Raw genomic sequence first — 14658 nt, 5'->3', positions numbered from 1 at the left:
AGATCACCTGGCAGGCTGAAGGATCAAAGAGCAAATGTTTTACAATGAAGAGTGAACATAAGGTGTGATGTTTCACCTTCTTTGTTTCTTCATTTGTTGTCCTTGGTGTTGACGTACTGGCTGAAAAAAATAAGGGGTGGAAGTGCAGTACTGTCTACTGTAAATGTTGTAGCCAACAAATGCACATTTGTGTTTCACAGTTGTTTACTTTCACTTTTCACAATCCCCCATATACACATTTAATATGACCAGTGCACTACTGTTTAGCTTTCAATAAGCCTCATTAATAGTTTTCAGGGGAACATCAACATACTGCTACACTAGTTTACTCTTGAATATCTATGAGCAGTAAAAACCTAACCACACAGTTCTTGAAGAATAACAAGGTACATATGGAGCAGATACTGTCATTGTTTTAACACACGGCCTAATTGTGTTACGCTTATTTCACGGGTACATTGTTGTTGATCTAACCAGTACAGTTTTCTCGTCTTACTGCTTCATTATCTAATAAATAAACACCTGCTCTGCTTATCTAATGCAAAATTGATTCTACATAAAAACACTCCACAGTAACAGATCCTTACGCTAAGGCAAACTTAACTCTCATTACTGATCAGACACAATTATCACTTAGAAAAACTATTATTTCAGTGTATTCCATCAAATCGCTGGAGATTCTAGCCTGAAGGGTGATATACATACAGATCTTGCTTCTTCTTTCCACACACATTACTCCAGACAACTATGTTCAAAGTTATAATTCATTAATGTTAAAAAAAGCTGTACCATGACACACATCTATAGGTAGATATTTATCTCAATATACAGATTGCACTGAAAGCAAACACTTCTATTATATCCCAATTAATATTAAGACGTAGTATCCAAGATGGTTTATGTGGTGTCACCGCCAGACACCACACTTGCTAGGTGGTAGCCTTTAAATCGGCTGCGGTCCGTTAGTATACGTCGGACCCGCGTGTCGCCACTATCAGTGATTGCAGACCGAGCGCCGCCACACGGCAGGTCTAGAGAGACTTCCTAGCACTCGCCCCAGTTGTACAGCCGACTTTGCTAGCGATGGTTCACTGACAAATTAAGCTCTCAATTGCCGAGACGATAGTTAGCATAGCCTTCAGCTACATCATTTGCTACGACCTAGCAAGGCGCCATTATCATTTGCTATTTATCTTGTGATACATGTACCGTCAGACCGATGTTCACCAATTATGAATTAAAGTTAAGTATTCCAGTAGTTACTTATGTTCTTTGCTACTATAAATTCCCTTACCTGTTCCAGACCTCACGCCAGCCTGCGTGAGCTTAAATGCGTGCCTTTCGGCTTCACCTCGTAGTGGCTTGGCTGTCTTGCCAAGTCACAACAGTTTATATTGCTTATTGCATCTGCTACTACACCAATGAGCTGATTACTTCAGATGGTAAAGTTTTCAGATAAGCTGCACCTTCTCCTCCACATATGTTGACACCTTTTACGAGTATTTTCTGTTTAACTTATTCTTTGACAGAAATTCTTTAACCATTGTACCAATTTACTTTCTTCCATCCTCTTATGATTTCATTACTTATCACTAACACAACATGTGTGTGTGTGTGTGTGTGTGTGTGTGTGTGTGTGTGTGTGTGTAAACACTGGAGAAACCTTTTCTAAAATATTCGTATACGAAAGTATCCTACTGCAGAAAATCATGTGACAGTCAAAGAAAGAATGCTTCTGATCCACTTATAACTTACAGATATGATAGGAGAAGAATTTGACTGCCTCAGGAAACACAAAAAATGAGACAGACAGCTGGGGTAAGCATTATCGCCACATAGTGAATCCAACACAGAATGTTGAACCCCCTACTTGCTAATTGCACAAGGAGTTAGTACCAAATATTACATCAATGCTGAGATTTTGAATCACTAGTAAGTTACACTCCAACGGCTGTCCTGCCAATTTCACAGTTAATAGTATCTCTCATTTCACACTCTTTGATAGCTTACCAGTAGCACCAACAATTTTTATTCCAGAAACATGGATCACCACTATACCCTCTGTGTTCTTAATATATTTTTAAAAAATGCCTATGACATGCCATTCAAATCACTACCATTGCCCATAAACACTTAACATGTATACCTTGTACACTTGCCGTTATTACAGGGTGACACACTTCCATATTGCTTACCAAGTGATCTTCATACAACAAATCCTCATTAATTCTTTCTTTACTTAAGACATTGTCCTCATTATCAATTATAAATTCAAATACCCCATTCTCATTACAACTACAGTCAGAATCAGACCCACTGTCACTTATGCTGTCCTCAAATACTTGGCTCATTAGTTGATCCTTGTTTCCAGTATTAGACCACAAAGCAAAACATCTGAATTCCTTATGTTCTCTTAAAAATTTACTATCCATTTTGACACTTTGGACAACCTGAGCAACATCAACGCACACTGTTTCATGGCTTGATTTTATTATAGTAAGTTCCTCCTCCTCCTTTTAGGTGATAAAAATTGCTACCCACACCATCATTCTGCATCTCACTAGAATTAGAAATTACACTCCTCTTATTACTATCATTTACATTACTCTTAACTCTGATTAAAGCACATTTATATACAAGTGGCTCTTCATCACTACCTGCTCTAGTGTGAGGCAAAACTGAAGCATTATCTCGTTTAGATGGTTTGATCCAGAACTAAAATCATCTCCTCCATTTCTTTTATTTGAATTTCTCCTACCATTTCCATGTCATTTCTAGCTCTCATCTACCCAACCATTCCTTGAATTTCTACTGTAATTAATCCTGTTCACCCTATTTACCTGAAATTCTCTCCCTGATTAAATATTGTCATCAAAATTCCTCCTACAATCTTCCACTGAGGGCTTCACTCTCTCCACTTTATCAACATAAATCAAGAAATCACTAATATTATCCCTAGGGGCAGGTACAAGCAATTATCTAACTTTCTGGGACAACTTAATTTCTAATTATTGATTCGCTACCTAGCTCTTTGTCCAAATATTTCACTTTGTTTATCCAAAGCTGAGGTCCAATATTCATCAAAAGATGCTTTCTCAAAGCTTTGCCACAATAGTACAACTATCAGCTACCTGAGCTGCCAATCCATAAGCGTCCCCCTTCAAAAAAACCTCTCACAAATGACATTTTCTCTTTTGTCATTCCATATTTCAGGCAAATAATTAAATTCTCTCATTAATTCCAGTGGATGCCCTTTCCGTATGGTTCAAAATTATTAAATTTCTTACAACCAACAAATGAAGGACTGTTTGGGGCACTATACACTGTATGCTTTTGATTTTGCACCTCTTCCATCTTTTTCTCTATTTCAGCCAATTTTGAATCTACATTTTTATTTACTTTTACCGGTTTTTCCCCTACCACTACTGCACACTTGGTTTCTACCTCTGTTTCTAAATAATTTTTAATCTGATCAATTTGGTTCTCATGTTTAACCCTGTTTTCAGCACAAAATTTCCTGGCTCCTTTGACTTCATCTTTGCACTGTTTTTCAGAAGCCTCCACCATCCTACTATAGTCATCACAAAGCTTCTTTCTCTCTTCTACACATTTACTGCTCATTAATGTTAATTTCTCACTAGTATCCTGCTCTACTTTCTTTATCGTTTCATCACAATCTTTCCCTACTGCCTCAACCTTCTTATTTAATTCTGAAAGATTAGAGCTGACTATCTGAATCTCCTTTATAATTTCTTTATTCAGTTCATCATTTAAGCTAGTCATGTCAGCTTTAATGCTATCAGTTTTCTTTTCTACTCTGCTAATGTCTTCTTTCATACTACTAATGTCTTCTTTCGTACTCGTAATACTCAGACTACTCATAATTTGCCTTAACATTGGTTCCAAATTTCTGTCTGCCATAAACTGTTGCCCTTGCTGACTTTCACTACTAGATGCCCTCCTCCTTAACCTTAACGATCTCACCCATTTCAGTACTGTTTTCGTCCATTTCACTCACATAACCACACAATGTAGATGACGCTTTCATCATTCCACCTACAATAGGACTTTCATCCACATCATTCAAAGTTACATTCTTGTTTGATTTATAATCACTACAGAACTAGTCCCACTTAGGTCTTTCTGTTCATTTAACAACTTAACCTCTACAGCTTTGTTCTCAGTCACACTGTCTTGTTCATCAAAGTCATTCATTGTGTATCACTGAATACAAAACAGCTTTTGCAATGAATTACCTTATTCTCAATCACTCTTCTCCTTCTTCTCAGCTGCTGTTGTTGTGGTTGTTATCTGGAACTGCACGGCTGCGGAAAGTTGTAATTCTCTTGGTGAAGCGTCTTGTTTACCCCAGTCAGCTGTGTCCACCTGCATGCAGATAGGCTACTCCTGTACTCAATGGCTGCTTCCATAGAACCCGCTCACTGATTGGTTGCTGTCATACTGTGGCCATGAAACCCATGCATTGATTGGCTGTTGCACCACTGCACTGTAAACCACTATCTAGTTCACTGCTCAGAATTCGTGAGTCCAATTTTGTTGTGCCCACACATAATAGCCCTCACCTGGGGCACCACATGGGATGGTCCTGCCTTCTTTTATTCTTCATTTGTTGTCCTCAGTGTCAACGTACTGGCTGGAAAAATAAGGGGTGGAAGTGCAGTACTGTCTACTGTAAATGATGTAGCCAACAAATGCACATTTGCGTTTCACAGTTGTTTACTTTCACTTTTCACAACCCCCATTATACACATTTAATATGACCAGTGCACTACTGTTTAGCTTTCGATAAGCCTCATTAATAGTTTTCAGGCAAACATCAACATACTGCTACACTAGTTTACTGTTGAATATCTATGAACAGTAAAAACCTAACCACACAGTTCTTGAAGAATGACAAGGTACATAGGGAGCAGACGCTGTCATTGTTTTAACACATGGCCTAATTGTGTTACACTTATTTCACAGATGCATTGTTTTTGTTCTAACAAATACAGGTTTCTCGTCTGAAACTCGGCCGTGGACTGACTGTCTTGGGACCAAAAATCGGTTTGAAGTTTAATTTACAGAAATTACAATTAAAACTTAACTCATTAAATTAACTGAATGCATCAAAAAATTGGTTCTTTTAACAGTTTCTTCTACTGCAAGAGTCAGGCCAAATTATTTGTTTACGTCTTAAAATTGACAAATATCATTACGCAAACAATATTTTGGACAAAACTGTTAATTACTTTGGAATCAACTAAGAGCAGGCTTTGCTAACATGTTTTCTAATAGAGCCAATGGATCCTTTAAGAATACTATTAGTTGTTCCTCCGAATGTTTACAATTAATACAGAATTTATATTTGTTTGTATGTCAACAATAGAATTGAAGTTACGAAACAATTACTGATTCCACTCTATAATGAAAGTATTAACTAGGAATAGTCAAACTAAATTATAAAATCAATTACATACATAAAACTAAGCACAAAATTAGATCTGGTGTTATATTCTTTAAAACTGAGGGCCAACCTTTCTCTTTTATGAAAATGCAGATTATACTCATTTATATTAATGCTAATTAAAAGTGAAACAATGAATTTTAAGAAGGCAGATTGCAAAACAAGAGGGGAAGTGAAATTATCCCGGCTTGCTTCGACACAAAGGCACTATCATATTTTGCAGAATGATGACAGCTTTTGGTCTGCAAATATAACTCTATGGTGGTATACACTATGTCTCAGTATTCCGTTGGGTTTTCTTCTAACCGTGACATCCAGGAACGTTAAGCTACTGGCATCTCCATTTTCATAGTGAATATTCAGAAGGGAGGAGTTCAAATACTGGAGAAACATCACACTGATCTGGACTTGCATGCCATCAGCCATCATCACCCAGCAGAAAAGTGTACTGTGTTACAAACTTTAACATATCATGCAAGAACAATATCAGACACCAATAACCTGCCTCATGAGCTAACCATATATATAAGGTCTTCAGGAACAGTTGTTACAACAATCGGCAAATTAATGAAGTATCAAAAGCAAGAATCACAGTGAGACCAATGACAAGGAGCAAGAAAAGAAACTTGCTTTTTTCCCGTTTAGAGGCTCTGTGACAGGTAAAATAAGCCACCTGCTGAAAAGGCACACAATCAAATTGACTGCAGGTCTGCATCAAAAATCTGGAAATTACTGAGATCAGTTAAAAATGCAGCAGATCTCGGAAGACCAGGGGTTTACAAAATACCTTACATTGGACAAACAGTGTGCACTGTAGAATAATTTAGGGGAAAGACCATGAGAAATTTTATTGCTCGCACTAACCCAGGGAATATGCTTCAGCTGAGCAGACACTAGAAAGCAGTGCATGGAATGCCGGTGCAATGCACAACTTTAGGAGCGCTAACATCATCACAGGGAGATGAATTGCTAAAATCACCATTTCTTCCTGAACTTTCCAAGCAGCAGTAGCATTTGTCTTGTCATCCACGAGGAGAACGATTTGTCTAAACAACCCATGGCTTTGGACGTCATAATCAATTTCTTCACAGCAGTATTTGTCACAGGGCTATTACCTATTCAAATACCCATCTTATGGCGGTAGGTACACAAATCTGCAATATCAGATTCTCCATTCTGACAGCAAAACTTCACTAACAGTTCCTTTTCTGGTAAAGTCAACATGCCACAATTGCTGGCCCATCTGACTCACTCTCTCACTACAACTCATTATATACAGGGTTCTCATGCGGCATCACTAGTGTGGTGCTGTCCAGCACCATCTGTTGGCAAGTTTCTGCACTCGTTTTTGGTTTCAGTAAAATCCCATGTCATTTTAGGCATGTGTGTCCAGTTTTACCACTTTACCTACATTATTCTGTGAACTTGTGCAGTTTCAAATGTTAACTGACTTTTTGGTCACTCTGTATATATATGTTATATGTAAAAACAAAAATGATGTGACTTACCAAACGAAAGTGCTGGCAGGTCGATAGACACACAAACAAACACAAACATACACACAAAATTCAAGCTTTCGCAATCAACAGTTGCTTCATCAGGAAAGAGGGAAGGAGAGGGAAAGACGGAGGGATGTGGGTTTTAAGGGAAAGGGTAAGGAGTCATTCCAATTCTGGGAGCGGAAAGACTTACCTTAGGGGGAAAAAAGGACAGGTATACACTTCGCACACACACACATATCCATCCGCACATAACAGACACAGGCAGACATTTGTAAAGGCAAAGAGTTTGAGCAGAGATGTCAGTCGAGGCGGAAGTACAGAGGCAAAGATGTTGTTGAAAGACAGGTGAGGTATGAGCGGCGGCAACTTGAAATTAGCGGAGGTTGAGGCCTGGCGGATAACGAGAGGAGAGGATATACTGAAGGGCAAGTTCCCATCTCCGGAGTTCCGACAGGTTGGTGTTAGTGGGAAGTATCCAGATAACCTGGACGGTGTAACACTGTGCCAAGATGTGCTGGCCGTGCACCAAGGCATGTTTAGCCACAGGGTGATCCTCATTACCAACAAACACTGTCTGCCTGTGTCCATTCATGCGAATGGACAGTTTGTTGCTGGTCATTCCCACATAGAAAGCTTCACAGTGTAGGCAGGTCAGTTGGTAAATCACGTGGGTGCTTTCACACGTGGCTCTGCCTTTGATCGTGTACACCTTCCGGGTTACAGCACTGGAGTATGTGGTGGTGGGAGGGTGCATGGGACAGGTTTTACACCGGGGGCGGTTACAAGGGTATGAGCCAGAGGGTAGGGAAGGTGGTTTGGGGATTTCATAGGGATGAACTAAGAGGTTATGAAGGTTAGGTGGACAGCGGAAAGACACTCTTGGTGGAGTGGGGAGGATTTCATGAAGGATGGATCTCATTTCAGGGCAGGATTTGAGGAAGTCGTATTCCCACTGGAGAGCCACATTCAGAGTCTGATCCAGTCCCGGAAAGTATCCTGTCACAAGTGGGGCGCTTTTGTGGTTCTTCTGTGGGAGGTTCTGGGTTTGAGGGGATGAGGAAGTGGCTCTGGTTATTTGCTTCTGTACCAGGTCAGGAGGGTAGTTGCGGGATGTAAAGGCTGTTTTCAGGTTGTTGGTGTAATGGTTCAGGGATTCCGGACTGGAGCAGATTCGTTTGCCACGAAGACCTAGGCTGTAGGGAAGGGACTGTTTGATGTGGAATGGGTGGCAGCTGTCATAATGGAGGTACTGTTACTTGTTGGTGGGTTTGATGTGGACGGACGTGTGAAGCTGGCCATTGGACAGGTGGAGGTCCACGTCAAGCAAAGTGGCATGGGATTTGGAGTAGGACCAGGTGAATCTGATGGAACCAAAGGAGTTGAGGTTGGAGAGGAAATTCTGGAGTTCTTCTTCACTGTGAGTCCAGATCATGAAGATGTCATCAACAAATCTGTACCAAACTTTCGGTTGGCAGGCCCGGGTAACCAAGAAGGCCTTCTCTAAGCGACCCATGAATAGGTTGGCGTACGAGGGGGCCATCGTGGTGCACATGGCTGTTCCCTTTAATTGTTGGTATGTCTGGCCTTCGAAAGTGAAGAAGTTGTGGGTCAGGATGAAGCTGGCTAAGGTAATGAGGAAAGAGGTTTTTGGTAGGGTGGCAGGTGATCGGCGTGAAAGGAAGGTGAAGGATTAGGTGGGTGACGGCAATGGATTGTTCAGTTTGGAACTGGTATAGGGACTGATGGAAAGAAGGGTTGCAGCCAGAGATGGGAACTTTAAGTGTGAGGCCTTTGGGGGTGATGCCAAATGTCAGACAAGCCTGAGAAAATAGAATATGGGAGCGTAATCTGGCTAGGGCGAAGCCATGTTTGCGGAGGGAATGTAAATAAAACTTAATGGGGTCGTTGTGGGGGTGTTGTGAGGGTGACATGGTATTAGAAGGTTGAAAGTGTAACATGAGGCTGAAATGAAAATGAAAATAAAAATATATGGGGAGAGGTATAGGTAAACTAGAAAGCAACTGGAGATCTGGTGTGAAAAAAGGCGAAAAAGTGTTGGTTAACGCTGGGCTGTGTTGATCCTGTGGTGAACTAGGGTTGGTAGACAACGATGTGCATAAAGGTTAGGTGGTTGTGTTGCCACCAAAACAATCTGTTACCCCCGGAAATCATCCTTGTAACCGTTGATGCCACTTCCTTATACACAAATATTCCGCACGTCCAGGGCCTCGCTGCGAGGAGCACTTCCTTTCACGCCGATCACCTGCCACCCTACCTAAAACCTCTTTCCTCATTACCTTAGCCAGCTTCATCCTGACCCACAACTTCTTCACTTTTGAAGGCCAGACATACCAACAATTAAAGGGAACAGCCATGGGTACCAGGATGGCCCCCTCGTACGCCAACCTATTCATGGGTCGCTTAGAGGAAGCCTTCTTGGTTATCCAGGCCTGCAAACCCAAAGTTTGGTACAGATTTATTGATGACATCTTCATGATCTGGACTCACAGTGAAGAAGAACTCCAGAATTTCCTCTCCAACCTCAACTCCTTTGGTTCCATCAGATTCACCTGCTCCTACTCCAAATCCCATGCCACTTTCCTTGACGTTGACCTCCGTCTGTCCAATGGCCAGCTTCACACGTCCGTCCACACACCAAACCCACCAACAAGCAACAGTACCTCCATTATGACAGCTGCCACCCATTCCACATCAAACGGTCTCTTCCCTACAGCCTAGGTCTTTGTGGCAAACGAATCTACTCCAGTCCGGAATCCCTGAACCATTACACCAACAACCTGAAAACAGCCTTCGCATCCCACAACTACCCTCCCGACCTGGTACAGAAGCAAATAACCAGAGCCACTTCCTCATCCCCTCAAACCCAGAACCTCCCACAGAAGAACCACAAAAGTGCCCCACTTGTGACAGGATACTTTCCAGGACTGGATCAGACTCTGAGAATGTGGCTCTCCAGCAGGGATACGACTTCCTCAAATCCTGCCCTGAAACGAGATCCATGAGTGTCTTTCCGCCATCCACCTAACCTTCGTAACCTCTTAGTTCATCCCTATGAAATCCCCAAACCACCTTCCCTACCCTCTGGCTCATACCCTTGTAACTGCCCCCGGTGTAAAACCTGTCCCATGCACCCTCCCACCACCACCTACTCCAGTGCTGTAACCCGGAAGGTGTACACGATCAAAGGCAGAGCCACGTGTGAAAGCACCCACGTGATTTACCAACTGATCTGCCTACACTGTGAAGCTTTCTATGTGGGAATGGCCAGCAACAAACTGTCCATTCGCATGAACGGACACAGGCAGACAGTGTTTGTTGGTAATGAGGATCACCCTGTGTCTAAACATGCCTTGGTGCACGGCCAGCACATCTTGGCACAGTGTTACACCGTCCAGGTTATCTGGATACTTCCCACTAACACCAACCTGTCAGAACTCCGGAGATGGGAACTTGCCCTTCAGTATATCCTCTCCTCTCGTTATCCGCCAGGCCTCAACCTCCGCTAATTTCAAGTTTCTGCTGCTCATACCTCACCTGTCTTTCAACAACATCTTTGCCTCTGTACTTCCGCCTCGACTGACATCTCTGCCCAAACTCTTTGCCTTTACAAATGTCTGCTTGTGCCTGTGTATGTGCGGATGGATATGTGTGTGTGTGCGAGTGTATACCTGTCCTTTTTTCCCCCTAAGGTAAGTCTTTCCACTCCCGGAATTGGAATGACTCCTTACCCTTTCCCTTAAAACCCACATCCCTCCGTCTTTCCCTCTCCTTCCCTCTTTCCTGATGAAGTAACCTTTGGTTGCGAAAGCTTGAATTTTGTGTGTATGTTTGTGTGTCTATCGACCTGCCAGCACTTTCGTTTGGTAAGTTACATCATCTTTGTTTTTACATATATTTTTCCCAATTGGAATGTTTCCCTCTATTATATGTATATGCAGTTATATACATTAACATGCAAATATGCAAAAATCCGAGCATCAGAATTATTGTCCCTACCACAGTTGGTCCATCGGGATCATATTTAAGAAAAACAAATACTGAGGTGGAAATAGGGTGGAGAAGTGTCCCCTTGGCAGATGTTAATTTCCTATGCTGACGAACCTTCTTACCATAAAGTGACAATATGAATGTGGTGTAAACTTGAAATGACTGTTCAAGGCATTTTGATATCTTGATAGACTGAACAGTGTACACAAGTTGCTTTCTCCCAGTCATGATTTGGCGACGTAGTGCTAGTGCACTTCTGTTGAACTGTGCTGAGGATGGCGGTTTACTTTCACCTTCATCACGCTGATAGTTGTATATAGCAATTTCCTGTGGTCAAAAGCGTGTTGAGAAAGAGGTTTCCAATTAAAAAATAATCTGAAATAGTCATGAGAACAATACAAAACTTTTTTGACTAGTTTTTACAAGGTTTCGAATTAGAACACAAAAATTTCAAACCATTTCAGTCTGTGTGTTAGCCGATTTAAGCTCACTGTTTTTGTAGTCAAAGATTATAGCTGTTAACATATAAAAGATAGGACCTTCAAGATAGAGAACTATATGCAAATGGCCTTAAGAAATTGACATAGATGCTGCAGCATAAAATAGTGTAAACTTCCCAGAATTAATGTTTACTCTTCAGTGTCCAGTCCACTGTTGAATGAAAATTCATTCCGGAAGCAATCCCCTAGGTTCTGGCTAAGTCTTTTCTTGACAATAGTCTTCCTTCTAGGAGTGCTAATTCTGTGAGTTATACAGAGGGACCTCTGTGAAGCTTGGAAAGTATGATTGGTATTGGTGGAAGTAAAACTGTAAGGGCAGCTTGTGTGTCATGCCTGGATAGCTCATTTCTTCTATCATTGTTCTTTTGTAAATACTGTTGCAGAGTAATACAAAGTGGACTCCATCGAGGGGAAAAAGAAGCCATAGCCAAACAGACAAATTTATGCTTGAAGTGATGGACAGTCTTGAAGAAATTCTTGGAGGACCACATAATTTACATGCTGTACATATTCTGCCCCAGTATGAGAGAGCAGGTAAGGATGACAAGAACAACTTCGGAAAATACAGTGTCTCCCACATAAAATTGGTATGCCTTTCATACCAGTTAATCATCTCTAGTTTAACTGCTTGTGAAGTGCCAATACTATGTCTCGAGATGCTTATGCACACCACTGGCATCTCTTATAAACAGGTAACTACATGTTTTTAACATTACTGTTTTCTTTTTTTGGTTAGTTCATTGTTACTTGAATCTTGGGCGTGAGGCATAGTAGTTTTATGTGGGACACCCTGTATAATTAAAATCAAGAGGAGACAAACTGGCTGACCAGTACTTACTTTCAAGAGGCAAGCACTGCCCAACCATTCAGTCTCCTCCTAATTTCTCAAGTGAATTTCCCTGGAGATAATGTATTTATTTCTACATAGTAAACTCATATGTTATTTATGGAAAATATTATTAAGTTGTAGGAAGAAGGTTTTAGGGTAGTCACAAACTTAATTGTATATTTAAAATCAATACTAAGCATGTGTTTGAAGTATAATTGCTTGTAGGAAGAAGGTTGTAGGGTAGTCACAAATTTAATTGTATATTTAAAATCAGTACTAAGCATGTGTTGGAAGTTAATTGCTTAGAAGCACTCCATAGTATCATATTACACCCTTAATAGAGTTGTATTGTTATAAATTACATCACTGTCTTTCTTTTATGATGCCTTAACAGATATTGTCTTTGGTATTGACAACAATGGAAAGCCAAGTAATATACCTGCTCAGTTCAAGGAACTTCCTCTTCATCTTGTGAAACCACCTCCAACAAATGAAGATCAAACTTTGTGGTATGCTGTTGTAATTGGAGGATGGAATTTATTTATAAGAGGGGAGGACAGACCTGTTGGTGCAATAGTTACTAAAATTCGACAGCTTAAGAGACTGGGCTACAAACCTACCTTGGTAAGTGACATGTATATTCATTTTTAGAATTTGCCAGAGACCGACTTTGAAAAAATATAAATATTTTTTTCTTTTTTCTAGGTATCATGGTTTAATTGGTCTATGATGAAGTCTGAACAGAAGAAAGAATTTCTTAAAAATATGACTGCAGGAAAACAACTTGTTAGAAGTATTGGACAGGTTTAAATTTCATACATGCCAAAGCTATGTAATTTATTTTTGTACATTCAACATTTTACATGAAAAAAATTTGTGTAATATAATTATTTACTAAAAAACAGTGAGATATTCCACTTTAATGAATTGATGCATACAATTAACCTTCACTTATTGTTCAAATGTATGGTAGATCGATAAATTTCAAAATCAAACAAATTATCTGTTGCAATGTTTTGTCAGGTATGTCTAACCTTTCCTTCATGTAAATACAACCACTCCATCTTGGGTTTTCATACATTATTGTTTAAATATAGGGGTGGGGGAGTCTCCCTGAAGCATAATATTGCAACAGTGTACATCAGTTAATCCTTTCATTTAGTATTCATCTCATCTGGTGCTTGTGACTACTCATTGAAATATCCATTTATCCCACAGGCGTTTAGTTATTTCCAGATATTTACATACCACTGTAGTAGATTTCCTCAGAGCAACATTTTCTATGACAAAACCCAAAATCAGCCTAAAGTAGAGATATGATCAACTTAAAAAAAAAACACCCCTGAGAAGTCTAGACACCCCTGAACAGACTGCACACAGGAACAAAAGGATCCAAAGTAGGTAGCCTAGAATCTAGTCAATGCAATTGTGATGTCCAGACAATCTAACACATGTATTCCTATCCAGATTATCCCACACCCTACGCTGGAAAACTGCATTTATTATAAACAGATGCATGCAAAGTGTCATCGAGTTCTTCGGGATAGCAAAAGAGCTAGTTGGATTTCGTTCACTAGTTCTTTTACCAGTTCCACACCTTCCTCTGTTGTGTGGGCCAATCTCCAACAGCTCTCCGGAACTAAGATCCATTCCCCCATTTCCAGCCTTACAAGACCGTGTTTTCAAGGTGCGAGTGGGTTCTGCTTTGCTGGACACCTTTATTCAGGAAAATGGTGTGCCTCAGGGTTACCTCCTGAGCTTCATCCTCTTTGCTATCGCCATTAACCCTATCATGGCCTGTCTTCCGCCGGGCATCTCAGGCTCCCTTTTTGTTGATGATTTTGCCATCTATTTCAGTTCCCCATGGACCTGTCTCACTGAGCGGTGTCTTCGGTGCTGTCTTGACTGTCTTCACTCCTGGAGCATTGCCAATGACAAAACTGTCTGTATGAATTTCTGGCTGCGCAAATGGTTTCTCCTGCCATCTCTAAGTCTTGGGCCTGTTGCCCTTCCACTCATTGATGCTACGAAATTTTTGGGTCTCATGCTTGATAGGAAACTCTCTTGGTCCTCCCATGTCTCTTACCTGGGAGCCCGCTGTACACAGTCCCTCAGTGTCCTCCATGTCCTCAGTGGTACTTATTGGGGTGCCGATCGAACCACCCTCCTCCGTTTGTACTGGTCCCTTGTCCATTCGAAACTCGACTATGGGTGCTTTGTTTATGCATCTGCACACCCATCCCTTTTATGCCATTGCAACACTGTCCACCATTGGCATCTGTTTGGCCACGGGTGCCTTTTACACCAGCCCGATTGAGAGTCTGTATGCTGAAGCTGCTGAACTACCACTGT

General features: G+C 40.9%; 1 protein-coding gene across 1 annotated transcript in view; it reads left to right on the top strand.

The window, feature by feature from the left end:
* The window catches only part of LOC126475255 (FAST kinase domain-containing protein 5, mitochondrial), a 51408-nt gene extending 38185 nt beyond the window's left edge, over positions 1–13223 (top strand). The window contains exons 3-5 of the mRNA XM_050102968.1: positions 11861–12011; positions 12701–12930; positions 13012–13223. Of these exons, the coding sequence (XP_049958925.1) occupies positions 11861–12011; positions 12701–12930; positions 13012–13116 (486 nt within the window). The 3' untranslated portion in view covers positions 13117–13223. The remainder of the gene's footprint in view (positions 1–11860; positions 12012–12700; positions 12931–13011) is intronic.
* The last annotated feature ends 1435 nt before the right edge of the window (positions 13224–14658 follow it).

The sequence above is a fragment of the Schistocerca serialis genome, chromosome 4, assembly GCF_023864345.2.
Source record: "Schistocerca serialis cubense isolate TAMUIC-IGC-003099 chromosome 4, iqSchSeri2.2, whole genome shotgun sequence".
Classification (NCBI taxonomy): Eukaryota; Metazoa; Arthropoda; class Insecta; order Orthoptera; family Acrididae; genus Schistocerca; species Schistocerca serialis.
The sequence above is the reverse complement of the archived record's forward strand: the minus strand, read 5'-3'. Positions and strand labels throughout refer to the sequence as shown.